Source organism: Lynx rufus, unplaced genomic scaffold (assembly GCF_022079265.1).
Source record: "Lynx rufus isolate CCGP_SWC_20201006 ecotype Redwood Valley unplaced genomic scaffold, mLynRuf1.p SCAF_10, whole genome shotgun sequence".
In the NCBI taxonomy this organism is placed as follows: Eukaryota; Metazoa; Chordata; class Mammalia; order Carnivora; family Felidae; genus Lynx; species Lynx rufus.
In genome coordinates, this window is record NW_025814824.1 from 80906758 (window position 1) to 80934705 (window position 27948).

The window sequence follows — 27948 nt, forward strand, 5'->3', positions numbered from 1 at the left end:
CATCTTGGGAGGAGAGGTCAGGAGGTCAGGACAAGTCACTCGGACCACCACAGAGCCCTGGCAAGGACACCAGCCCTTGTTGTGAAACTGACCTTGACTCCACTCCATGGGTTCCCATGATCCCTCAGGGACAGAACTCCCAGGTAAGCCAGGCCTGCAGATGGTAAATCACCCAGGAGGAGAAATAGCCTATAAAATCCTCTCCCCAAACGGTGCATTTTGTATCCTGTAGTGAAAAGGGCTTTAAAAAGCATTGCTCACTCAGGTGGATTTATGAGGGTTCCACCTGCCTCTCACCTCTCCCTCCCACTAATGTTTCTCATCCCTGGGGCTGTGGCACCCTGGGGTCTTGAAGCTTTTTGGTGGCTCTTGGTCCAGGGAGAAAAAGGATAGCACCTCTTCCCTGCCTTGCTGATGCAGGGTTACTCCAGACCACCTAGGTACCTTGGGGGGGGCGGGGGGGGGGGACAGGAGGAGAAACCCACTTCCCGGAAGCCCCCTGTGGCCCAGCACAGAGCTGGAGTCCCCACCGTTCACACCCTTCCTTCCTGAAAGCTGTGGTCTCCAGAAGATTCCTCCCATTTGTTGTTACCTGCAAATGGGTCACCAGGGAGGGGAAAGATGGCATGCCTACACTGGAAAGCATTTAGACCTCAGCCAGACCAATCCCCTCATCATAGAGAAAGGGAAAGTGAGTCACAGAGAGGCTAAGGTACTTGCTTAGAGCCTCGCCGTGTGATGATGGAATTATGGAAGAGCTGGGGCTCTGGCACAGGCTATCTGGACTGATCCCAGCTTGGCCGCTTCCTGGCTGTGTGGCTCTGTGAAAGTTGCTTGATCTCGCTGGGCCTCTATTCTGTCATCTGCACGTTGGGTCGTGAGAATGAAACCAGGAAAGTCACGTGAAGCTCTAATACGGCACCTGAAGCTTGGGGCTGAATAAGTACATCTGGCTTACTCTTATTAGCACGGTGGAACGGTCCTCATTCTTATTAATAGCCAGGCTGGGTTTTTGGACTCAGCTTTCTTGACTCCGAACATGGTTTTCTTGCCATTCTGCCAGGTGGCCTCTGGTAGGGGTGTTCCCTCATGCAGGGTGTACAGAACACAGGACAGGGAATAAGCTCTGTAGTTAGTGAGTCACCCCGGGAAGACTGGCCTGGTGCTGGGACTTCAGGCAGGGCCTGGAGGGGGGAGCGGGGAGAAAGGAAGGGGGAGATCCTGCTGCAGGGGTGAGGCTCCCCGACGGAGCCAGCTTCCCTGCAGCCACGCAGCCCTCGGTGCTGGACTCCCCAGCCCGGGGTCAGGGCTGGCCAAGGGCTTAAACAGCTGATGAAGTGTTTGTGGCTGTCCAGACCTCTGGGACGGGCTTCTTATGCTAAGGCAAGTGTCGGCTAGCCAGAGGATTTATGGGGCAGTGAGTCACTCCCTGGCTGCTCTGGGTTATCACCTCCCTCCCTGAGATCTCGGAAACGTGTGTGTCATTTCATCAGTGTTCACTGATGCCACTCAGTCCTGGGCCCTGGCACGTATCAAGAGGGCCTCTCTGATGTCGCCGTTACCCCCTCCTGCTACCTGCACACGCTCATCCTCTTCCCAACTGGGTGCCCCCTTCCTCCTTCCTCCCAGGCTTCCTTAGGGGCCCCCTCGATCCGGGCGTGGTCTGCACTGTTGGGGGAGGGGTCATGCCCCACGTTATCAGCCTGGGCTCAGGTGGCGGGGTGTAACTGGGAGGTCAGAGAGACCCGTGATCACTCCATGGGCCTCTGAGGCAGCCAGGCTTCGGGCTGTCATACCTCTGCACCATTGCCCGTGCCAGGATTCTGCCCGGAATGCTCATCTGCGGTTTCCCTGCCCCAGATAAGCTCAGCAAGACCACCCATTGCCTCGCTTTCAGTGTTTCTACTACGCTCTCAAAAGCTGTCTCCTCCGGCAAACCCACCCAGACTGACCACAAGGGAATCCCTTTAAAAACCTCCCAGAGCACGGGGGCACGCCTAGGGGGCTCAGTCGATTAAGCGTCGACTCTTAATTTTGGCTCCGGTCATGATCTCACGGTTCGTTAGATCGAGCCTTGCATCGGGCTCTGTGCTGACAGCGCTGAGCCCGCCTGGGGTGCGCTCTCTCCCTCTCTCTCTCTCTCTCTCTCTGCCCTCCTCAGTTTGCGCACGCCCATGTGTGTATGTGTGTACGCATGGGCGTTTTCTCTTTCTCTCTCTCTCTCTCTCTCTCTCAACATAAATAAACATTAAAAAAAAAAAAACTTCCCAGAGCATATTCTCAGCCTTTCTCCTTTTTCCTTCATATCGTTAATATTTGTTAATTAGTTCAGGAAGTATTGAGGAATACTTGCCATGTGTCCTGCACTGGGGAGCCAGGCCAGCATGGTCCCCACGATCCTGTGAGGGAGGGAGGCATGAAATCAATACATGTATAATTACAACGGTGATAAGTCTGCAGAGGGACCTGGCCTACTCGGAGGGCATTTTGTCGGCACCTCAGGACAGACTGTGAGGAGAGACAAAAGGGCGTGCAGGATCCACTGGGCAAAGGGGTCTTCATTCTAGGCAGTGGGAACAGCCTATGCCAAGGCCCTGTGGCAGGAGGGGCTGGTGATTCTGAAAGTCCCATTGAAGCCACTGGGGTTGGAGCCCAGGGCATGGATTATGAAGCGCTTTAAGGGCCTTGCCAAGGGGCTAGGCTTTTATCCCCAAAGCTCTGGGAGCTGCGGAAAGGGGTGGAGCTGGTCAGTGCAGGATATGATCTGCTTTTACAAGGACCCCTCTGGATGCCCTTGGAGAATGCACAGGGGAAGGGAGGCAAGACCGGAGATAGCAAAGCAGCGAGGAGGCTCCTGGAGGTGTCTAGGAAGGGCCAGGTTCACCTCTCCAGCTGCACTGGGGAATCCTTGAGGGCAGAAATCCCATCCCTTCCAGGACTGAGCACATGGGGAGGCTCAGAGAATACACCCTGAATGAGCTGTTGACCAGCCGACTTCCCCACCAAAGGAGGTTTGGGTTCTACAGTTTGCTTTGATAAACTCCTGCTCTCTCTTTCCTTCCGGCTAATGGCTGGGCTGGCCCTTGGTGGTCAAAGTCCAAGCCATAAAAACGAAGATGACAGTAGCTAACATTGCCTGAGTGCCGGGAAAAGGGCTAAATTCTTTACATGTGTGATCTCACTGACTTGTCACAACAACCCGGAGGTGACTACTGTTGTCCTCATTCTACAGAAACTGAAATGGACTCGGATGGTTAGGTCACTGGCCTAGGGCCCATAGTCATTAAGTGGTAGAACGCTTTGCTACCATGCCTCTTGGGGGCGGGGGATAAAAAGTATTTGCATTTTTCCCAGGGATTCCTAGAGAGTGAGGTAACTCTAGGACCTAGGTGGAGTTTTAGGTGTGATGATGGCAGGAGGAGAAATGTTTGGGGCAGGGATCTCCAGCTCTGGACAGGGGGTGGGGCCCTGAGGCCACATGACTCGGAGAAACCACATGTTCAGGGAGCTGTGAAGGCAAAGTTTCAGGGTGTGAGAGAAGCAAATAGAGATTCTGGTGCAGAGTGAGGTCCTGCCCACAGATCATGGGGATTATGGTAGCAGCAGCATTTTCTCCCCTTTGACCCAAGACCTGGGCTCCTAGCTTTTTGTGGTTGTGAATATGAGTCCATATGAGCTGGTATGTTTGGTCATTCTGTATGTGCCTGGTGACAACTGAGTATGTATGTATATTTGTGAGTTTGTTTCGGTGTATTTGTATCTCCATTTGCATGATTCATGACCGTATGGGTGTATTTCTCTGTGTGCTGGTCAGTGTGCACGTTTGTTTATGTGTGTGTATCTGTGTGTGGTAGTGATGAGGGGACTTGTATGTTTATGCGTGCATTTCATTGTGGGCACGCACCCCCCCCCCGCCCCACCATGTGTCTTTGAATGCATGCATGTCTTTGAATTTGTGTGCATTTCTGGCTGTGTGTGTTTCTCCATAGAAACGTGTTTAAGTGTGGTTTTTTTGGCAATATTTTAATGCAAGAGTGACCCTTCTGTGCCAAAACCCAGCCCCCTGCTGGCTCTCATGGCTCTTGAATAGGTTCTTGTTCTGCGGCCCGAGTAGTCTGGCTGCCTTCTCTGGGGAAGCTGGGGTGTGGAGGTCTTACCTTCAAAGCAGCACTGGCAGGCGACTACAGAGGGTGATGTGGGCATAGGGTGGCCTGTGAGTAGGTGACTGCCAGGAAGGCACCAGCTTCATCCCGGCTTAAAATGCCTGCCCTCTTACGGCTGTCACAATGTCGGACATGCCACCATGAGTGAGTCATTCCCCAACTGGGACCCTCTTTGATGGTACATACTTCGCAGGGGAGGAAGCCAGGGAAGCCTGGCAGCTTGCTGAGGGCAGAGCCCCAGGAACAGGGAAGAGGGACGGTGTGTCTGAAGGACTGAGGAAAAGCCAGAGAAGCCTCTGGTCCTGTTAGCGCCAGGCCTGGGGGAGCCCAGCTGTGGAAGGCACAGCTGCTCTGGCTTTAGCTGTTTAGAATCACCAGATATCAGCACTGGAATGGAGCCTGGTGATCACCCAACCCAGCCCTTATAATACAGAAGGGAAGACTGAGGCCTGGAGAGAGGAGATGTGGGGAGCCTGAGAGGTTCTCGAAGGGTGGGGTGCAGGCGTGGCAAAGAGCACTGGGTGAGGAGATAGGACACCTAGGCTCTGCCGTGGTTCTGCTACTGCCTTGCTCAGTGTTTCTGGGAAGTCCTCCTGCCCTCCTGCCTTCTACCATGTGGGCATTGCCCTGGCTGCCTGATCTGGCCCCTCCTCGCGACTCTAGAAGCAGGACGTCTTCGCGGAGCCTAAGGCGTCGAGGCTGCCTGCCAGCCAGTAATGCCCAGCAGATCTCCTCTCCTAAGGTCGAGAGAGGTGGAACTATCTAGATGGGGTCTTCCGCTCCCTTTCCTGTGTTTTTCGGTGTGATTTTGGCATCCTTGCAAAGCTGCAGAAGGATACTGAGAGACACGCCTGTTAAAGCGGCTTCCTTCCCTGAAGGCTCTCTGTGTGGGTGCAGGCCTTGGAGACGGCCACTGGAGGAGGAGCGGGGCCTGGGCCGAGGGAGAGCCCGCCGGGTTCTGCCTCCATCCCGAGCGCTGTCTCAGTGGGAGTCAAAGGCAGGTCAGGCCCACCACCGGTCTGTCTGTTAGAAGGGGAAAGGCCCTGAAGACAGGACCGAGGATGCAGGACCGAACAGATGATGGAGCCAGGAGAAGGCACTCCCGCGCGACAAGAGTGCCCGCTGTGTGCCAGACACGGTGCCCTACACTTCACACTCAGGGTCCAAGATGGCTCAGAGGACCAGTGGTGGCCTGCCGCCTCTGGGTGCCCAAGGGGTGGTGCTGGAGTGCAAACCCGGGGTCCCCTAGGTGCTGCCTAGGGGACTCGTGTGTGAGGCATGTTTGAGGCTGGGCCTGGGCAAGGTGTCCCCTCCCTGAGCCACCAGTCCTCACCCGTGACACTGCTGTGCTCAGGGAGAGAGTGCAGTTCCTTTCTCTCCTCTGGTCTGGCCTGTGGCCCCCAGAGCCTGGGGCTGAGCTGTTTGGCGAGGACATGCGGGCACATATGTCGAGGGCCCCCCATATGTATAGACACCGCCAGCCGCCTAATAGCTCTGCTACTCTGAGCGAGGGGCTTAGCTTCTCTGGGCTTCTGTTTCCCCACCTGAAAACCCAAAACATTCTGAGTTCTGAGGCATCCTCCCCGCCCTCCTGATAACAGGCCCATCCCTCCGGGCCTCCTTCCTGGGACTTGGGGGGTGTTCAAAGAGTGCCGGGGGCAGGGACGCCGCAGAACAGGAGCTCCATAACTGGTCATCTCTCCTCATCGGCCCCGCTCGGAATTGACTGAAGTGGGTGAATGAACACATCACGTGTCTGGAATTCCTTGAGGGCCCTTGAGAGAGTTTCTCAGAACATCCTGAGGAAGGGATGAGGAGGGCTGGGGCCAGATGTCAGGATGGTGGCACAATGGCTGGATGGGGACGGGGGAGCTGCTGAGAAGCATGTGGAAAAACAGCTACAGGCTGTGTTAGTAGAGGCCGAACACCCTATCTGGGGAGGCAGTGGGTTCCGTCCCCACAGGGCACACTGGCTGCTCGCCGAGCTTTAGACATCCGTCCCTGGTCTGGGGACCGAGCGGCCCCACCTGCCCCCGGCTCGCACACTTTGCACATTGGGAGGCTCTGTGAGGTTGCTTTAGAAAAAGCGTGCTTATTTTAAAGCCTTCAACCCGGAGGACGTTCTGTGGCTCCGGGACCATTTTGCAAGCCTGTTCATTCATTCACTAGGCATGACACCAGCCTGTCCCTGCTGCGAGATAGCCTTCAGGCTCCTGGGAGAGCCCGGGGCAGACTCCCGCCTGTGGTGGTCATGGACCTTCTCAGGGCAAAACTTGGTGGCTGTACTACAGCCACATCAGCAATGATAATAATAAAGCTGGCAACTACCATGTTCCGTGGCTTATTATTTACTATATTACTGGTGACATCTTGCCTCTGGATCCTTCCCACAACCCTCTAAAGTAGGTATCATTAGCCTATTTTACAGATAGGGACACTGAGGCTTGGAGTGGAGCAGGCCAGTAATTTGCCCACAACTTGTCTGAATTAAGATACGAACACAAGTGATGCTGGCCCACGGGTGTGATCAGCAGGGTGGCCTCCTGGGGAGGGTTGGGATAGATAGAGTCAGGCCCTGGAAGTTCCACAGCTTTCTCTCTCCTCACTGCAGCCCTTCACCCATTTCACACACTGCTGCTGGGCCTTGCCTGCCATCTTCTGGCCAGGGGGGCTGTGGAGTTGGTCCTGAGCCCTGGTTTGCCTGCCCCCTGCTCCCCATTCTCAGCCACTGGGCTGTCAGGAGGCTCCACCACAGTTCTAGAAAGCAGACCTCAAGAACCCTGTTACAAAGAAGGGACATGATTTGGCCACTGCCTCTCACTAAGGTTGACTTGGGTTTAGAGTAAGATTTTCTGACTTCTTGAGTTTAGAGCTGCAGCCACCTCCAGAAGTCACATCTCTGGACCTGCCCAAGAAGGGACAGGAGAAAAGGCTCATCTCCCTTCATCCGGGGCTGGGTAAGAAGCCGCCCGTGGCCCTCCACCCCATAAAGGAGGTCAGTAAGCAAGCTACGAGGCTGGGCAGAGTAGGGAACTGGAGTCTGGGGTCTTTGATTACCCTTGATGTGTGATTTTGGGTAAGTCCCTTCCTGTCTCTGGGGCTCGTCTGCCCTCATATACAGACTTCTGGGCCTGAGTCCCCTTCCAGCTGTGGCTTTCTGGGATGATGAGCCTTTTGCTAAGTCTGCTATATGCAGAGTCCTGAGCTGGGTCCTCTGGGGGATACAAGGTCCTCCAGGGTGGGCACATGTGATGTGGTGTGGGTGGTCATGGTCGGTTTGAGTGGGGAACAGTAGGCTTTAGGGAGGAGGCAGCTGGTCAGAGGAGCATTAAGTGTGGCCTTAGAGGGAGGGGTGAGGCAGAGGAGTGACACTGGCCTCACTCAACCTCCTAGAAGGAAGAAAGCCTTTAAAAAAAAAAACAAAAACAAAAACAAACAAACTCAGAAATAGGATAAAGCTGTCAGTATAGCTACATAATGAACTACATAAATTGTGAAAAATGCCTCGAGGTTCTTTGTACCACAAGCAGTGTAAAAATTGTGAAATTGTCATCAGTGTAGAAAATGAAAACCAAGAAAAAGTACAAGCCCGTTGAGGCATTGGCTGTGAGAGAAGAACCCATCCAAGTTGGCCTTACCCGGCAGGAGGCCAAGGTTGGGGGCGCCCAGAGCTGATGCAGAAGTGCAGATTCCTGCCTCTGTGCTGTGTCCCCTGAGAGCCTCCTGTTCCTTGGCCTGCCACCATTTGTGGTCCCTCTCCATTAGGGATTGCCCTCTGGAGGAGGCTCCCTCCTGCGGCCCCTCACACCTATGAAATATTCGCTGAACTACAGCTGATTAGAGCATCTTGGTGACACTGAGCTGCAGAGTGAGAAGGATTTGGACCCACTGCCTGGAAGGACTGGATGAGGTGGTGTTTCAGCTAGGCCCTGGAGGATGTGCAGAGTTCTGACAAGTGACCACGGGGTAGGTCGTCTTCCTACGGAGGTGAGAGACTGAGGGAGAGGAAAGAAGGGTGGAAGGATAGGAAAAGGGAAAGCCTGAAGAGGGTGGGCAGAGAAGGGGGGGCGGTCCTAGTGGAACCCCGCATTAGGCAGGCCCGGAAGTTGTGTGTCCTTGGACAAGCCATCTTACCTCTCTGAGCAAGGTTTCTTCGTTTGCAGAAAGGGGTAATGTTTCTCTGTCATTTTCTTGTTTGTGTGGGTGACATGAGATGATGTGTACAACTGACGGCTCACTTCATCATGAAGTGATGGGGTGCTGGGGTCATAGGGATGGACAGATCCCGCACGGGGCATGGCTTATAGCAAATGTCCACCCCTCCTCCTGGGCCAGAGAGGGCTGCAAGCCTAGCCTTTGTTGTGTGATGGATGAAATGTGGTGATCACACTGGGTACAACATGGACTTCAATATGAGTTACTATCCCATTTCCTTCTGTCCTTATATCACCTGGAATTGAGGCTGGGGTGGGTGAGACCCCCAGAACCCCTCTCAATTCCTCCGTCAGGGGATTCCCACCTCCCTTGAGTTTTTTTCTCCCTCTAACCTTCTGTGGTTCCACAGCCTGGATAGCTTGAGCCCCCCAAATCTTCCCTCACCTATAAAGGGAGGCCTGGTTCAACCTGGATGTATTGAACTCTGTCCTCCTCCCTGTCTCTTCCGTGGGACCAGGAGCTCCTGGAGTTGGGGATGGGATTAAGCTCTGTCCTCCCAACGCTGCGCAGCCTGGTAGACGGACAAATGAAATGGCCTGAATGGGGGCCCTGGCTGGGGCTTACCATACTCCTCCTAGGAAGGGACCCCTACCGGCCATGGGTCATGAATGGTGCCCTGCAGCAGCTCATCTAGCGACGGCTGCCCAGCCTTCCCTCTGACGTGGCTGCAAACCTTGAAGCATGCCCTGGGGATACTCAGCAAACCCTTCAGCCTCTGCCCCCTGCCTGAGCTAGGTGCTAGGGACCCTGTCCTTGAGGAGGTTGCCCCTGCTGGAGTGCCCCTGCTGCGGCAACCAAGGTTGCAGGCAAGGGGCTTCACCCCCAGGGTCACTGAAAGTCGCCTGCTGTAGGGAAGACACCCAGGTTAGGGGGCCAGGTGGCCAGGGTACTATCAGGCACTGGCCCCAGAGGACCGATCACACGCCAGCTCTCAGAACCTTAGTTTTCCTCATCTGTAAGACCTGGGGCTGAGAACCCCGACCTGGCGGGTGGAGGACCGCACGGTGTCAAGCCGGGATGGGGTGCGGGGCGTGGACTCCTCTAGGTGGGTGGGGGCGTGACCTCGTTCTGGGAAGAGGTGAGGGGGCCCCGCCGCAGCCCCCCGGGGTCCCCGCCCCTTCGCAGCCCCGCCCCTCGCCTCCGGAACCCCCCCACGCCCCGCGCCCGAAGGGGGGGTCGGAGGGGGGGGCTCGGGCGGCCTCGGCCGCGGCCGGCGCGACTCGGCTCGGCGTCGCCATGGCAACAGCGGCTTAGGGGGCGGGGGCGACGTGGCGGGCTGGGCCGGGCGGCGCGAGGTGGGCTGGGCCGCGCTGCGCGGGCCGGGCCGTCGGCGCTCGGTCGGCGGGCGGGCGGGCGGCGCGGGCCGCGAGCAGCTGGGGCCGAGCCCGAGCCCGCGCCCGCCCTCGGCCGCGCGGCCGCCCGAGCCAGGGCGCGGGTCCCGCGCGGGTCCCGGGCCCGCCGCCGCCGCCGCGCTAACCCCGCCTCCCCTTCCCCCTCTTGTCGCCCCGCGCGCAGGGCTTCCTCAGCCGCCGCCTCAAGGGCTCCATCAAGCGCACCAAGAGCCAGCCCAAGCTGGACCGCAACCACAGCTTCCGCCACATCCTGCCGGGGTTCCGGAGCGCCGCCGCCGCCACCGCCGCCGCCGCCGCCGCCGCGGACAATGAGAGGTGAGCCCGCCGCCGCCAGCGCCCGGCCCGGCCTCCGCGCGCCGCCGCCCCGGGATGCGCCCCGGAGGGCGCGGGGACAAAGCGAGAGCCGGGGCTGGGGCGCGCTGGAAGCGGGAGGGCACCGCACGCCCGCCCTCCGGCAACTTGTGGGGCCACCTCGGACGGGGGGGTCACGGCGGGAGGACCTTTCTCTCTCCCCGCGGGGTGAGGAGGGGGTGTCCGCGGCCCCGGGCGAGGCCGGGCGGGAAGTGCCCTCGCCGAGAAGTCCTGCCTCGCCTCGCCGAGGTGGGCATTGTTTCCCGGGCGGTGCGGTGCCCGGCGCTGGGGACCGAAGTGGCGCCTCCACCCCCAGGACCCATCCCCCTGCCTCTGGAGCCCCCGGGTGTCCGATACAAAAGGCATTTTCGGCTGGGTTTTGCCGAGACTCAGTGGTGAGGACAAGGGTGAACATCTGGAGGGGAGGAGCAGGGGGCTGGGCCGCTTAGGGGGCACATCTGCTCTAAGTAGGGCGCGTGCTCCGCTGGGGGCTGGGGTGAGCACAGGGGGCAGTGCCGGGGCTCTGAGCTCAGGGGCATCGCCTGAGGCTAGGGGAGAAGGGCCTCGTCCTCTCCAGCCTGGGCAGCTGCTTGCCTCCCTCACCTCTCCACTCCCAGGGGTGTCTCCTGTTCCCTGTTTCCTTTTCCTGGGCAAGCCTGGAGCAGGTGTGGAAATTCCAGGGGGAGGTGGCTTGTGGGGCAGAGGAGGAGAGGGAGAAGGTGGTTCAGCCTGCTCCCAGTCACCAGCAACAGAGCAGGCTTCAGCTCGCAAGGGCAAGCCATCCTGTCCGTGTTTCGGGGGCACTGGGCAGACAACGGTCCCTCGGGGCCCAGGTCCCCCTCCGTGAGCGGTACCAGCCACGGCACCTTTCCACTTGGGCACAGGCACAGTGATGGATTCCGGTGCCAGTTAGAACACGTCCCTGCTCGGCTAGTGGAGGTGAAAGAACAGGCAGGCACCAAGGAGCCTTTTCAGCATTCAGCCCCGACATCTCAGGCCCCTGGCATCTGCCTTCATAGGGCTGTGCCCCTGTGTATGATTGGCAAGTTGGCACTCCCTGTAGGGGAGGCACAGGTGGAATAAAAATGTCTCTCTCCTTCCCGTTGGCTCCAGCAGGCAGAGGAGTACAAGTTATAGCCCAACTCCTGCCCAAGGTTGAGTGGCTGTTTGACTGACCCCTAGCATCTTCCTGGAGAGTACCCCTCCCACCCCCTGGGAGAATCACTAGACCTTTAATTTCCACCAGCCCAGAGGTGCTCTCCAATGCATCCATCCCCACTGCTGCCTGCAGCTGGTTTCCTGCCCCAGCTGCCAAGCCCAGCCTGAGGCAGGACCCTCAGCCTTTTTCTGATGGCCGTGGTGCCCCAGGGGACCAGGCGTGCCCTGGCAGGAGGATGCGGCCAGGCCAGAGCTCAGCGCTGGGTGCAGCCACTGCGTCTTTGAAAATCTCGCTTCCCATCTTTGTTATTGTCTGGGCGGCAGGCCACCCGGTTTGCTGCCTTCCTCCCTCCGCCAGCCCCTGCCTCCGGCTTTCTCCCCCGGGAACATGCCCTTCTCTGCGCTTTCCTTGGCGGGGGTCAGGACCCTGTGCACCCGCATGCGGGGGCTTGTGTACGTACCCTGTCTTGTGTGCATGTGTTGGTTGTCTGGGGAGCTGGAGAGACAGCAGGCGTCCCGGCCTCTGAGTGTGTCTGCCCTCCCGGGAGCAGACAGTGTGCATGCCATGTTTACGTCCCTCCAGCGGGAAGCCTGCACCAAGAAGCCGGCAAGTGCTGGCCGGCAACCCGGCCTCCTGCCTGGAGGTCGGGGCATGGCCCAGGTGACCTCGAGCAGCTCCTGCCCATCTTGGTCTCAGGTTGGGTCAGCCTTACCACATGTCTGAGGGGCAAGGAGTGGGGGGGTGTCGGGAGTGAAACTATAAGCCCGTTTCTAGAAACGGTGTGAACAGTAGCAGTTGGAGCAGAATGTCACTGGCAGTGGTGTGGAATTGTCTTATTAATTTTCTATAAACAAAATCTGGCTTGGTGGCTTCTCTGGCACAGGAGAGGAGCCCAGATATCTCACGGACAGGCAGAGAGACTGAGTTTGAAATCCCTCGACCCAGCCTTGGAGCTGAAATAGGCTTTGTCAGGACTGGGATCTCCTGTTTGCTGCTTTGCTTAGAAATAACAGATTTATCAGCTCCTCCGGGGATGGAAGGGCAGATATTTCTCTGGGGCAGGTACTTCTCTGGGGGCAGTCCCTGGAGTCGTCCTGTTTAGAGTTGACTGAGTAAAACCAACTGTGATGACCCACCCGCCCCCCCCCCCACACACACAAAAGAAAAGACCGTTCATGGTCAAACCTGGGTGAATGGAGAGGAGCCTCCCTCTTCTCCGATGTGGTGTGGTTGTGCTCTTGAAGGCTGGGAAGACAGAATGGGCTGCCTTTGGCTCGGCTTAACAGTGAAGAGAGGGGGGTGGATCCTGGCTCCATGGGACCCCATGGGGGTAAGTGCAGGAATGGGAAGGAGGGTGGGAGCTTCTAAGGTGGCGAGTGGGAGCCCTGGTCCCCATGGCTTCCCCTTTCGATAAACAGCACAGGGCACTCTGGGGCGGCCACTTGGGTTCAGACTTTGGATAACGCTGTCTGCTTCAGGGATGCTAAAGTAGCTTTGTTGCACGCTGTCTGCCTGTGTTCTGCAAACTGCTGTGTTGTGGAGGTTATTTTTTGTGCTGGAATTCTCTCATCTGGAGGCTGGAAACCAGTTGGTTCTGTGCTAGGATCTTTGGCTCCCTGGGAAAGGAGTCTGGCTCAGGGGTGGGGACACTGAGCCAGGCTGGTTGGGGGAGAGGGCTGATGTCTGGTTGTGAGGCTGGAGTCAGGCCAGCCAGGGCTTGGTGGGCACAGCTGGGCTCTGGGGGTCTCGAGAGCCACAGGACAGTTTGAGCCTTTGTACTTATTTTCCTGAGATGGTTTAGGGGAGGTTTCTAGCTGGTCTCCCAAATCTCTGGCCCCCTTAGACACTCATTTCTTCTCCAGAGGTTTTCGAAGTGTGCACCAAGGACAGGTGATCATTTCTCCTGGATAACAGAAATGAATGCTGCTCAGGGATTTTCCAGGTGAAAGGTGTGCTGGCAGAAGCATTTTTGTTTTGCAGGCTGGAAATGTTGCCGCTTCATTTACAAGGCTGTTTTAATGTTGGTAAAAGCCATCCAGGATGTGGTGTTTCTGTCTTCCCAGAAGATAATTTCCAAGTCACTCATTTATTAATGTTCCTGAGTAGCTAGGAGGGTCAGCTGGCAATATTGCAATTACTCCCTGCCGCTGTTTCTGGGTGACTCTGGCCCCACACAGGCTCTGAGAGTGTGCCCCCTCTGGCTCCCAACCTGTCCCCCTACCCCTGTAGTTACTCTGAAGTGGCTGTCCCCACGCCCCTTCCCATTCTTCCCAGTTGGCCCGGTGCAGAGCTGGTCATGTAAATGTGGGCAAGCCAGGTGCAGGTATGCGAGGCTGCTGTGTGCAGAGTTGGAGATTGATGACCCCTCCTCAGGAATATTGCCTGGAGTTCCCACACCTGAAAGTTACCAATGGTGGGATTCTAGTCAGGGTAAGGCTAGCGAGCGAGATACTTGGATATGGGGGTGGGGGCTTTCAAGAACCCGCAACTGGCTCTAAGTAGGCAGGAAACAGTTCCGCCCCTTTGGGTAAGGCAGCTCTTGGAGAGGGGAGAGGAAGCTTAATGAGAAATGGGATCTGTTTCCCTGCGTTAGTTGTTGACAGTAGGTGCAGGAGGGGCTGAGCATCAAGTCTTGGCCTTTCTTGCCTCCCTCCCTCCCCTACCATAGACAGGGAGCGCCTGGTCCTCTGCCTTCCCTTGGGTGACGTCGAGATGATTGTGCAGTTTAGACAGTTTCCGGGAATAATGGGAAGTATGTGATCTTTGGCTTTGAGGCCAGGCGTTCTTGGGGCAAGTCACATAACCTTCCTGAGCCTCAGTTTGCACATCTGCAGAATGGGCCTCACGATGATAGTGTCGTTGGATACATTAATGTTAATATATCCAGCACGTGTTTAATAGAAAGTGTCCTGTTCAGTGCTGTTTCCTTAGCAACTAACACCAGGTCTTGCACATTTCTTAAATGTTTCTAAAATTTTATTAAATACATAATAACATGTGAAAGAGGCGAGACTAGCATGTTGGAGGTTTTCAGTAAGGAGTAGTTAACATTGGTGGGGGGAAAGTTACCTCATTTTGTTAAGCCTCATTTTCTCATCTACAACGTGGGAATAATAACTAGCAATCATGCTGTGCTCTGAGGTTCAAGAGAGATATTGGATGTTGCTGCCGCTTGAAAGGTAAAAAGGACTGTACAGAGAATCGTTATTACCTTGAATGCAAGAAATAGCCAGGCAGAGTAACCCTTGTTCCTGTCTATACCAAGGAAAGCAAACTTCTCCTATATGTGTTTTAAAAGTCCGTTTTAAAAGTCCGTTGTTCCATTTTACGTTTGCCGTGTACTTGTTTTTAATTATTTAAGTATTTAGGTAATGTCTAGTATTTCTTTTTTTTTTTTTTTAATTTTTTTAACGTTTATTTATTTTTGGGACAGAGAGAGACAGAGCATGAACAGGGGAGGGGCAGAGAGAGAGGGAGACATAGAATCAGAAGCAGGCTCCAGGCTCTGAGCCATCAGCCCAGAGCCCTACGTGGGGCTAGAACTCACGGACCACGAGATCGTGACCTGAGCTGAATGAAGTCAGACGCTTAACCCACTGAGCCGCCCAGGCGCCCCAATATTTCTTTATCCAAAACGATGCTGTTATTTAAATCCTTGAATATTTCTCTTTGTTCACATCTCTGATTGTTCCTATAGGATAAAGTCTTAGAAATGGAATTACTAGGTCAAAGGCGATTAACGGTTTGAGGCTTTTGCTAAAAATGTCCCCCCACTGAAAAGCCTATAGTAATTTACACTCCCCCAGTGATTTTTGAGATTCCCCACCTGTTTCCTGACACCCTCAAACACATTGGGTGTCATCATTAAAACAATCTTTGTCACTCAAATGGGCAGAAAAATGGCATTTCTTTGTTATTTGCATTTCTTTGCTTGTTAGGGATTGAATATTGTTGTCCTGAGTTTAATGGCCAGTAGTGCTGCTGCTTCTGAGTCTTGTCTCACCCTGTCCTTTGCCTTCCGAACGTTCTGACAGGCCCCTTGCAGGATTCTTGGTTGCCCTTTTGGCTCCCCTCTGCTCTGAGAGGCCCCATGTAGGTGGATCTTTGTTAAATGGGCTTCTGCTTTCCAAGAAATATGGCAGGCAATTCATTAATTACCTGCAAGGAAGGCTCACCCAGCTCTCCTCTCCCTTCTCCTTCCCTCCCCTCCAGAAGGGAATCAGACTTAATTCTTAATCCGATAATTATCATAAGGTGGCGTGGCATTTGCACAGCACTTTGAGAGGTCTTCTGCCCTGCAAGGTAGATGTGCAGTGAAAGCGCTGTCAGATTCACGGAAACTGAGGCACGCATTCACAGGCACAGAGGTGGGACCATCACAGAAGCCAGCCTGGTGACAAGGTCCAATCCTGCCTGCAACATTGTACTTGGAGCTTCGTGGGCACCTTTGGCTGGAGGGTGGGGGGGTGGTGGCAAGGCTGACCAGGGCCCCGCACATAAGCGCGTGATTCTGAGCCTCATCTCCAGAGAGGGAGGGGAAAGCCATAGAACACGACCTGGACGTAGGGAAGAACCAATTTATTTTTTGCTTTCTCATTTTTATCGCCCTCCTTTTAGATCTGTGGCTCCCTCGTGTATCTTCCAGAGATCCGAGCCGGGCAATATTTTTAGGAATAGTGGAAATTAGCTAGTGAGAATGTGATCATCCCAGGCTGGGGTTTCAAAGGCTGGAGAAGCCTTTCTTTGTACAAGCATGTAGGCCTGTGTACATCTGTGCGTGTGTGTTTTTGTACGTCTTGCAGGTACACACCTGCCCTCATGAAGGTGTGTGTGCGTTATATGTGAATGTCCTTGCACACATCTGCATTTGAAATGACTAGTCACGTGTAAAGCATTTGGAACAGTCCCTGGCACTTCGTATTAGGTTCGACCATATGAAGTGGCCGTTTTTGTAGGTCGAATATGGGCATACAACGGTTCACTCTAATAAGTGCTCACTGAGCATTGACTGCTATCGTTGCTGTCCGTTTTCTTACGTGTGCATGTCTACCGCTGTGTGCACGTGAGTTTGTATACACCATGTCACGCTGTGTGTATAGTGTATTGTATGTTTGAGCTCTCACGTGTGCAAATCTGTGTGCAGTTTCTGTCTGGGTGTGTGGCCAGTGACCTGGTGACTTTTGTGAACCAACTGCCCAACTGCTTGGAGAGAGCCTCAGGGCTCAGCATATACCTGGCTGCAGGACAGCTGTCCCCTTAATCTCCTTGTGCCTTTAGGTGCCAGCAGAGTCCAGGCCTGGGGTGCCATGGGGGCCTGTGGCATTCTCATTCTCCACAAGTAACCCTGCCCATTTCCAGGCCCCCACGTCTGAGGATATGCAGATTGACTCTTTAATGGAATTCCTTTGCAAAATACTACTTGAACCAGAAAGTTAATTACCAGGCTTTAATTAATGGCTATTTTAGAAGGCCACAGAAGAGAGCTGGAGATCATAGGGAGACTGGAAAGGCAAGAAGGAAAACATTCAGTGCCCCTGGCTGGCTTTGGTGACTCCTTCCCAGGTAGAAGGGCACACTTTGCTTTTTCCCTGCTGTGACCTGCCAGCCCACCCCACTGTGGGGACTGGCTGCGGGTGAGGGAAGGGGTGCCCCTGTATGAAGAGATGGTCTTTTGGCCATCAGGCCGTCCATCTGTGAGGAGTGGCCTGGGCCTCATTCCCGGCCTGGGGGTGGGGTGTTGTGAGTAGCTGTGCAGGGCCAGCAACCCCAAGCCCCAGCCCTCTGAAACCTCTGCACAGCCAGGTAACATTGCCCAGGCCTGAGCCATGGGAGGGACGCTCACTGGCCAGTCTGCCTTGAAGAGTAACCTCTTCCCTACTTCTCCGGGGCCTTTGGGCTGCTCCCTGCAGCCCTCCACCCCCACCCCTTCCAAGCGCCTAAGCCTGAGGCAGCTTCCTGCAGGGCCCAGTCTCTCCCTGGGCCAGCTGCCTCCTCTCTCTCTGCCCCCCCTCCCCCCCCCCCCCCCCGCTCACCGGTGTTCGGTGGGGGGAGTCCCCTGTGATCCAGCCCACCCACCTACCTCCCAGGACCAGCTGAAAGCTCAGAGGAGATTATTGTGAAGGAAAGGATGTGGGAGATCCCCCTCCCAGCTGGGAGTGCCGGGAAGGGTGGCCTGTGTTAGCTTCCCCTCCTGAGGCAGAGGGAATCTCTGTCCTCTGTGGGTACGTGTGGGCGTGAGCTTGTGGGTGGACGCACAGTGTCTCGCACATACCACAGGGCACAGCCTTGGCTGCCTGCCGTGTCTTGTCTGTAGGCCACCCCACATGCCACACCTGGGCATGCACACATAAGAACTTCTGGCATTTGGAAAGCCACCAGTTGTGCACCAGAGGTCCCCTCTGAGTGGACCAGAGGAAGGAGAGGGAGGCAGGATGGCATGGGGGTTTGTTTTTTGGGAAAAAATCTCTCCGGGTGCTGTGTGTCTGTCCAGTGAATATTGTATAAGCTTCGGTTGTCTAAGAGGGGAGGGGCCAGAGGGCAGCCTCAAAGCCCTGCCCTGTAAAGGTTCTCCCAAAGGCAGCCTGAGCACGGCTTTGCCTCCTCCGCCCCCTTGTACCTTGACTGCCAGGGGCCAGCCTGGAGCGGACGGAGTGCAGGAGTTATGGGAACTTGGCTCCCAGGCCTGGCTCCATTGCTAACTCCGTGTGATCAGCCTCAAAAGCCACTGGAGCCCCCTCAGCCTGTCTTTCCATCTCTCAAGCGGGGCTCGTAGGACAGGAATTGGCCGAGATAGGTGGGTTTCACATTTCTCTGCATCAGATGCCTTGTGAGGTTAGTTATTCCTTGTCATGATGACTCCCCCTCCTCCCTTTTCTGGTGGGCAGTCCCCATCAGGGAGCTGAGGGGCTCTTGTCTGGCTCCTATCCTCGCTGGCTCTGGCCACCTCCCAGTCAACCCTGCACTGTCACCTGCCTGTTGCCCTGACCTTTCCCACACCCTCAAGGCCCTTGTTTGCAGGCCTGGCTTAATTGAAAAGAGCACATTGGGCAAAGATATAGATGCCACCCCAGCAGCACAGGCCCTAATTTGATGCGACGTTGTCGTGGGGAGTTTTCATACCGAGGGCAGTGAATTAGTGCAGCGGCTCCCTGTGCCCACCGACTAAGGGGAAGTTAATTTCATGCCCTGTCTTTTTGACATTTGTAATCAAAGCTTTATATTGCAACTGCAGACTGTTAGCACGTGGAGGATGTATGAGCCTCAATTATTGTTTCTGGCTAGGGAGGAGATTGATTAACAGATTGTTCACAGCCCCACCCCTCTACTCCTTATTCCCCTGCCTGCCTCCTTCCTTCTTTTGCAGCTTCCCCAGATTTCATCAGGGAACTCAGCCCCAGAATGAGCTCTGATCGAAACCCTGCTTGTGTCTTAGAAGCTGGGGGCTTGGCCCCTGAGCTGGACCCACCCTGGGGAGGACCCAAATGAAGAGGAATTGCCTGGGACCCCTGATAAAATGCAGATTCTTGGGCCCTGTCCCAAACCTTTCAGAATTAGACTCTGGCGGAGTGTTTGAGAACCACTGCCCAAAGTTGGTTTCTTTTGCAGAGGGGCAGGAATTGTGCCCCAGCTGTGTGCCAGCGACTTGCCTAGACACTGCCCAGGCTATCTTCTTATTGATTCCTTGTAGTGAGAGGGTTTTTGTTTCCCATTTCATAGATATAGAAATAGAAACTCCAAGAGCGGAACATGACTGGCCCAGAATCACACGTTGGGGGACCTCATGCCCTGGCAAGCCGTTCCCTGATTCATGCCTACCATCCCCCCACTATCATGCCACGCCCTTTCTTTTTAAGCTTGTGATACTTTCTGAAATAAGCCTTCGCCTCTTAGAGGAGTGCCAGTAGTTCCCTCTTGTGCTTGCACAGGGCTCCCCTCTGTCAAAAGCTCTCTCACACCAGTGCCCCCCGTCTTCACAGGGTGCTTGCAGCAGTCAGGACACGTATGACTGATCTGCATTTTACAGGTGGGCGAGGCTCAGAGAGGTGAAGGGGCAGGGCTGGAGTTAGAACGTGTCTTCTAACTCTGGGCCCAGCGCTTGGCCCACCTGTGCCACCCAGGCCTATTCGTCTTGCCAGCTCTTCAGTTACAAGTGGGGAATCTGAGGTTCAGAGAGGTGTAGCCACTTACCAGGATCAAGCGAGTGGCAGTGATGCAGTCCAGGCCCAAGTCCACAGAGTCAAAGCCCATGGAACAGGACGAGGCAACCTTTCGGGGCTGGACCTATCTTTGGTCCCCACCTGGGAGTGGAAGTCTTTAAGCACAGCCTAGAGGCTCAGGGACGCGACGGCTGTCCATGCAGAGGCCAGGCCTGGTGGGGTGGGCGGCACTCCTGACCCAGGAAACCAGGCACCTGCTGGAGGTTGTGGGAGAAGGATGGAGGCGGGAGGCCAGGGGGGCCTGTGGGGCACGGAACCGGAATTTGAACCCAGGACTGCCGTCAAGCCCCATCTCCTGCGCTGCCAGGAGCTGAGGAGGTCAATGGTATGTGTGTCTGAGTCAGTCACCTGGTCCAAGGCCCAGCTCCACCCACTGCTTCTCCCTGAGCCTCACTTTCCCCATCTCAACAAAGCAAAAACAAAAGCTAATGTCTCAGTGCAGCTAGTGTAGGGTAGAGTGTCGTCCTTCCCAGGCTGTGCGGCGCTGCCTTAAGGTCCTGAGGCCCCTGCAGGTGTCGTAGACGGAGCCGTGGAAGCCGGGTGCGACGCCGTGCCTTTCACTCTTGCTCTCCTCCTGGCAAGCTTCTCTTGGTGCTGTGCTGCCCTGCGTGGTCACTCATGATGGGCCAGCCTCCTTACCTGGTGCCTTTCCCTGCATTTTCTCATCTCATCCTTACAACGGCACTGGGAAGGAGAGGAGCTATTACTGTCCCCATTTTACGGAGAGGAAAATTGAGGCGCAGAGAGACTGAGTAGTCTGCCGACGTCGTGTAGCTCGTAAGTGGCAGAGCTGGGATTCAAACCCAGGCAGTCTGACTGTATAAAGGCCCGCCATCAACCACTATTCTGCATGGTCTCTGCTTATAACGCTCCGTTTTACAGACTACATACCCAGTCAGTAACATCATCAGTCAACTACCTGCCATTTACAAAGCGTCTTGCCTCATGCCAGGCATTGTGTGTTGTGTGTATGTCATCTCTAATCCTCTTGACTACCCTCATTTTATCCTCCTCCCATTTTATGGGTGACAAAACTGGCCTCAGAGGGGTAAAACCACTTATCGGGGATTACCCTCATGATGGATTTAGAATCTAGCTTTCTTTGGACTCAAAGCCTGGGCCCTCTCTAGTTCAGTGGCTGATACAATGGGCGCATCCTGTGGGCCAGGCTCAGCACTTCCCTCACACAGCCCATGTGCCGCACACTATTGTCATCCCACGTTTACAGCCAGGAAACAGCAGTCGCGTGGCTAGAACGGCAGAGCCAGGATCTGAACCCAAGTAGTCTGGCGCCCAAGTCCGTGCTCTTAACTACTGTCCAGTATTTTCCTTCTCCCTATTTTACAGATGAGGAAACTGAGGCTCTGACAGGTAAAAGCCACTTGTCCTGAGTGAGACAGCAAGTGATGGCAGAGATCGGATTTGCACCTAGATCTTTCTGGATTGTTTTATTGTCTCCCACCTGAGAGAACATGACAGCCACCCGTGGGGGCTGCAGGAGTATCTCAGGGCCACCGGGGGCTCTGCAGGAGTCTGAAATGGGTGCTGAAGTCTGAGGTGGTGGTGGCATGGAGGCAGGCCTTCCTCCTGGCCTCAGTTGGCGGGGAGGGTCTCCAGAATGTGAGGGTACGGCCGGCTTGGTGACTGTCCCCTGCATTTGTACTTAATCAGTGATGATACGTGTCTAGTTCCGTGGGCTTCTCAGGGTTCTGGGCTCCCATATTTCTCTTCCTCTTGGCAGAGCTGATGAGCTGTGGCTGCATCTACATCTATTGATTTGTAATGCTGGGTGAGGCCGGGCAGGTGGAAGAGGTCACGGGCAGGCTAACTGGCCTTGCACAGCACTTCCTATTCCACCCTGGGTCAGCACATGGAGGTGAATTTCATCATTGCCCAGGAGGGCGAAGGGGAAGCAGAGTGATGGTGGAAGGCAGGCAGGGCCTCCCCAGACCAGCCTTTGTCCTGGACCTCTGGCGCGGGTGGGGGGGGAGTCTGGTGCCGATGGGGCCGCGCTCCTGATGGACGAGGCCTGTGCGGACCTGAGAAGGTGCTGGGCACAGCCGCCAGGCCTCAGGGAGGCGGCCGGAGGTTGATGCGGGCAGTGACGGTGCCCTGCCAGGAGTTCTGCCAGGAGCCCCAGGCGGCCTGCCTGAGGTGGTCTTATCCAGGTGTCCTAGGACGTGAGGTCTGCGCTTCAGATGGTGGCTGTTGATGTGAATGATGAGAACCTACTCTAAGGGGTTTCAGAATCCAAGGGTGATGGCGCTGGCGGGGGTGTTAGTGAGCAGTCTGGCCAGAGGTTCTCAGACTCAGTTCCTGGAGGTGAGACTAGGTATTGTCGTCTCCAGTGGTTGTGGACATCCTGGCTCTGGAGGACACTTTGATCCAGGACACTGACGGCCCATAGAGGTCCTATAAAGAAATCCGTTTCATCTCCATTAATCCGGAGCTTCCTTTCCCCACCCCCCACCCCAGGGGCATGTGCGGAGAAGTAGTGTTCCGCCAAACTTTCTTGGGTAAATGCTAATTTGAGATGTTACCTCTCCTCAGAAGCATGCTCTTAAGAGGGACCTTTGGAAGTATTCCAGGCCTTTAGGAACGATAGGAGTAAGCTTTGAACGATGGCATTGCTAGCCCAGCAGGTGTCATGGGGTTTGTTTTTTGGAAAAAAATCATCTCTGGGTTTTCCAAATCGTTCCTCAGAGCAGCTACCAACACTCCTATGTGTAGGATGGGCCTGGTTCTGGTCAGAGTTTTCTGTGGGCCTGGGGTATGGGGGATTTGTTTCCTCTTTTGCAGGATGGACGGCTCCTTTCTTGTACCCAGCAGCTTGGGCTCTGGGCGTCCCCATCCCCCTCTGGACTCCTGCAGAAGGCAGCAGCCGGGCAGAGGCTGCCCACTGATTTGCATAATTGCACCGTCCCCTGAATAATTAATAAAGCTCTGTCCTTGCTGGGAGCAAAGACTGCACCGTTATGGATGGGTTCGCCATGGATGGGTTTGCCGGAGTTCTTCCAGGGAGCCAATGGTTCCCGGACTCCTTGGCTTTTCCTGGCATGGAGTCCCCCTAGAGAGAGGAGAGGGCACGGGGTTGTGTGTGTGGTGGTTGGGGGGGGGGTGGTTCCTCGTGATGCCTGTAGCATCACAATGGGCGGGGCTGGTAATGCATCTGCTCCTTTCTTCCAGGATCCACAAGCAGGATCTCAAGCACACAGACGATTTGGAATTCTGTATTCTCTTGCTTTCTGTGGTCCCACAAACTCTTCTCTGAAACATGATCAACTGTTGTAGAGACTTAACTCTCTTTCCAGGTAGGCTGGAGGAACCACTACTGACCCAGAGGGTAAGGGCCGTGGTGGTGAATTTGAAGGCAGGAGCAGGGGACAATGAGGCATTTCTGCGTGAGGTCTTTTTTCGTCATCGGCCCCTCCAAGTTTCTGGGCTTGTTAAAGTCAGGAGGAGTTGGAGAGTGACTTGTATTTGAGGTTAAGTCTGTTTTTATGTAGTTTAGCAGAAATGAATTTTCCCTCCACGGATGTGGTCTTGCCTCCCTGGGGTGCTAGAAAGGGAGGTTGAGGGCTGGGTCTGCTCCTGAACTGTTGACATTGGGGAAGGTCCTATAGTTTCTCCAAGCCAGGGGTGTCCTTGAAAGGCCTTGGTCTCTTCCCAGCCTCCTCTAATCATTGTCCAAATCTTCTGCAGGAGTGTTTCTCAAACTGGTTTCCACAGAACACCACATTCTCGTAGATGTTGATGGGTGCTTAACTCATTAAGGGACGAGGGGATCCCATAGTTCAGACAGGCCAGGGAAACATCCGGTAAACCAGAGCCAGCAGGTTTCTTTAGTGCTCTAGCCTTGGGAGCCTTTAACATGCTGAGTGTACAACAGGGCGTGTAGGATGTCTGCTCCCCATTGACACAGACTGTTCCGGGGTCTGTTTGCACACGTGCAGTCATGGGGAGACGCCCATGCCATTGCTGGCCGTGCCAACTCTTGGAAACCTCCCCCTTTGTTGAGCTTCCTTAGCTAGCATTTATGTGGCACTTTAGCATTAGCATTTGGCCCCCATACCAGCTAGAGAGGTGGCAGGGATCATCCCATTTTACAGACAAGGAAACTGAGACTCAGAGGGTGATTATCTTACCCCAAGACACCTAGATGTTGATAAAGTGTGCATTTAAAGCCACATCTGCTAGCTGGACCTTTAGTTTTTTCCTGTGGCCACAAGGAAACCGTTTGCTCCATATAAAGGTCAGTATGTTGGTTGGCATTGGTCCTTGGGACCCTGGGGACCTGTTCCTCTCATAGCCCCCCTGCTAGCTTGGTTGGAGTGAGTTTCTGGGAGTGAGAAGTGTTTTATATTATCCTAGCTGTGGGGCCTGTGTTTGGATCCAGATGCCGATATGGGCATAAAACTACCAGGTGTCCCACTCCTCAGACCATTCCTGACTCTTCTCTTCCGCCTTCCCTTTTGACGGGGTGGGGATATTAGAAGTGCCCCAGGAACTGGGTAGGCCCTTGTCCTGGGCTGGTGGTGCTGGTTGAGGGGTGGAGGAGGACAGGTCTTTCTGAGAGCCACGGCCCAGGCCCGGTGGCTGGCTAGGGGCAGCCTGGGGTGAACCTGTTTATAGCCGCTCGGCTTAGAGGCTGACCGAGGCCGAAGTGTGACTCCAGGACCTAGGCCAACTGTTTTATGTCTCAGGAGTCTCCTCGGGTCACACCGTGAAAGGGACCACATTGCCCCTAGTGGCACATCCACCTTGTTCCCATAGAGAGCAAGCCACCACGAGGACACCCCGACGAACTGAATTTTGCTCTGCTGGCGCACGGACCCAGGCGTGGATCTGGCTCCCTGTCTCCCTGTGTGATTAGGAAAAGTCACCTGATCTCTGAAACCCGGTCCCCTCATCTTTAAAATGGATGTGATAATGGTGCCTGCCTCCTAGGGTTCTGAGGTCACACAGGATCACGTACGTCACATAATTTTATCATCTCTTGTGGGTACACACACTCACACTTGCGCACGCCATGCTTTTGAGCTTCTGTGTGAGACCCCGGCGCCCTGCCAGCTGCAGCGGCCTAGCCTTCCTGGGGTCCGTCCACCCCGTCGTGTAGCAGGAGACAGCGTGAGACAGGCATGGAAAGATGTTTGTGTGGACGTTTCTCCCACTTAGAAAATCAATATTCTCTGGTCTGCCTAATTGTTCTGTTGCTGCTAAATGAGTCATTATGGAGGGAAAATAGCAAATGCATTGTGAGATTAATGGGAGAAAATAGTTGGCAAATGACTTTGGTTTGCTTCCGAAACTCCGAGAAGGTGTTACTATGAGAAATCTGGAGAGCCGTGCGAGGCTGAGTCTCAAGAAGCAGCTATTAGTGTTGTGAGGCTCCCGAGGTGGTAGATGGTCCAAGAGGGTCCTTTTAGGGCAGGGCACTGATTTCAGTATTGTAGGGGTTGGAATCAGGAATTACGGGGGGTCAAGTCTGGAGTTTGGGTGGGACAGGGAGCTCCGACGGCCTGGCCCCAAGGCAAGGGGATCGTGTTCAGTTACGCTGCATTCTAGGCGGTTCCCAGGGATGCGGTGCTGAGCGCCCCTCCCGTGGTGGAGGAGCCGGGCTGCAAGAAACTGCCCCACAGGTAAAGATGTAATTGCAGCTGGGGCGTGTGTCCTGAGGGCGGTGAGAGCCTGGAACTAGGAGGTTTGATCTGGTGGAGGTGGTTAGGACAGCCTCCCCAAGGAAGGGAGGAGTGAGCTAAGGAAACTAAGCCCCAGCATGATTCTGAGACCTGCTGAAGTATTGAGACCTCTAGCTAGTAGCTGTGTATTCTCCTCTCTCTGGTATGGTCTCGTGCCTCTGAGGGACGGTCGGGGTGCAGTGCCAGGTTATCAGGCTGCAGAGGAACCTTAGGGCTGCACGTACCACTGGGTGCTCCAGCTTGGGGGACCAGGCCTCACCGCACCCCGAGGAACACTGGTAGGGCAGAGCAAGGTGGGCAGCTGAGCCCCAGAGGAGGCAGGAACTCGGCCTCTGGTGCTTGGCTACTGCTGTTGGCTGAAAGCCCACTTTCGGTCCGAACTCAGAGTGGATGGACTCTTCCCTGCCCCTCTCCAAGTATAAACCACAGCCCCCCCCCCCCCCCCCGGCAGATGCCGAGTGTTTATTTGGTCTGGGTGAAGAGCCCCAGCTGAGGGCCCTTTGTCCTGCTCAGTTTCCACTTCCAAAAGAATTCTGCTTAGTTCTTCAGATAAACAGCAGGACACCTCCTGTGGGGTTCCAGGTAGGTCCAAGGCTGCCCTGAGGGTATGGAGGGGATCCAGCCCTGTGTGGACCCAGCACCCCGTTGTGCTGCTACAGGGAGTTATCAGTGGCATCCCAGAATTGGTGCACGGAGGTCCGACTTCCCTTTCGGGGAGCCAGTCCCTTTCTCAGAAAACCAGGCAGGCCAGACCTACTCATGGTGGTGTTTCAGAGTCCCTGAACAGCTCTGAGTCTGGGTACCAAATCTTGAGTCTCCCTATAGGCAGTCCCTGTTCTTCCATGGTGGCAGACTCGGGCTAAACTGAGCCCAGGCAGAGGTGAAATTGAAGGAGCCTGATCAAGCCTTGTCCCACACACTTTTTCTTCCACCCGGGCCATGGATGGATTCCAGTCTAACATCCCTTAATTCCTGCCCCCACTTGGGCACTCTGGGTTCCTGCTTGTTTTCAGATTTTCTGTTGTTTGCAGGCGGACAACGGACTGTCCCCTGAGCTTGGTTCCATGGCTCCCACCATGGTCTTTGACCATCCTGGGCAACCTGGGCTGCTGCAACCTGGGCTGCTGAACAGCAAGCCTGGCGATTGGTCATCACACATTTCCGCTTGGTCGTTCTGCAAGTGGGGCCTCCTGAGGGTGCTGGCTTGGGTCTCTTGAACTGTCCTTGTCCTGCCCTTCTCTCCCTCCTAAGTCAAGGTGGCCGCTTAGCTGTTGTCAGGTTCCTGAGGTAAATCTCTGTAGCCTCTAATCATTAGCAGTGGTGGGACTCCACGTCCTTTGGCTCCAGCTACGATCAGGAAGGGAGTTTCATCGAAGGTGAGTCTTACACAGCACTTTGCCCTGTGCACAGGCCCTCAGAAAGACAGCGCCACCGCCTCTGGTAAGCCCGGCAGCCCCCGGCTTTGTCCTTCCGCCCTGGAGATGCACCTTGCGCCATAGATCCACTCCCAGGTGAGGCCACAGTGTTCCCATGGCAGGGACGTCCTCATTGGCTCAGGGGCCAGGGTTTTCCATTGAGTGGTGGGACTCAGGAGCAAAAGAATTCTGGAGCCCCAGCAGCCACATGCGAAAGGTTGGCTTGCTGAGCCTTCCTGAATGTTAGGGCAGATACAGACAGGACGGCGATGCCCTGTGCTCTTTTTATCCAGTCACGCTTGAAGCCGCTTGTTGCACTAGTGGAAACACATTTCTAAGCGAGAGGAAATACGGCATCCTTTGTGGCGCAGTTGTACAGAAAGCTAGTTGATAGGCTTCCTGCAGCCACCCCCGACCACGCCGGGGTCCTGATTACGGGTCTGCAAACCTGCCTTTGGGTAGATTCACTGAAGTTTCACACACATATTTATCTGGCTGTCAGCCATTTACCTTAATGTGTTTCACTATGGGGACGTGCTATCCGGTGCCTGGGCATTCGGCATTGAACATCACGTTCCCTTCCCAGGCACGGTTACCCCCCACCTGGAGTTATTCTGGCCGCCGGGTGGCAGCTACATACTGGCCACGGAGGGAGGCCCGAGGGGGACTCCAGTTGGGGTCCTGCCTCCCTCATTCCGTTCTCCTCTCAGCTCTCCCTCCTCCACCCCGTTTCCTTGTCCTGCCTCCCTCCAGACCCGCGAGCTGCCTGCTCCCCAGCAGAGGGGCCAGGCACCGCCACTGGTCATGCTGGGCCTCCTACAACATGAACTTGGGTTGTTGGAACTCCTGGCCCAGGAGCTTCAAGCCCCCAGCCAGGGTCCTTGTTTGGGTTGTGTTGTGACAAGGGACTTGTTTCCGACGTGTGATGTCTGCCCATTCTCTCTGTCTTGATGGCCTTTCATGCTGGTAGCCCCCGACGGGGGGGCCCCTGACATGTTATGCTGAGGTTTTGGAAGGGCCGGGCACTCGATGGGGAGCCCCCGGCTGGCCAAGCTGGTGGCCCAGAAGAGACCTACGGGTTCTAAATCACTCTGCCTGTGAAGGCAGAATCTCCGGGCTGCCCTGGCAACAGCTCCGCGCCAGCCTGTCGTGTGGCCGCTGACAGCCCTGGCTGCTGACTGGCTGTACTCGCCCGCGCCCTCCCCTGCTCCTCACGCTCGCTCACTCATTAGCAGCAGCAGAGGCTCTCTTCCCGCATCCTTTAGGCAGATGGTGCAGAGGAAGTGCAGGACTGGGGTCCTTGGACTCTGCCTGCGGGCTTGCACGCTGCCGGGCATGGGTGGGGGTCACCTTCGAGATTTCGACAGTGTCGGCCTTG

General features: G+C 55.5%; 1 protein-coding gene across 1 annotated transcript in view; it reads left to right on the top strand.

The window, feature by feature from the left end:
• The window catches only part of DAB2IP (DAB2 interacting protein), a 119238-nt gene that overhangs the window by 30359 nt on the left and 60931 nt on the right, over window positions 1–27948 (top strand). Inside the window, 1 exon segment of the mRNA XM_047099759.1 lies at window positions 9894–10045. Within this exon segment, the coding sequence (XP_046955715.1) occupies window positions 9894–10045 (152 nt within the window).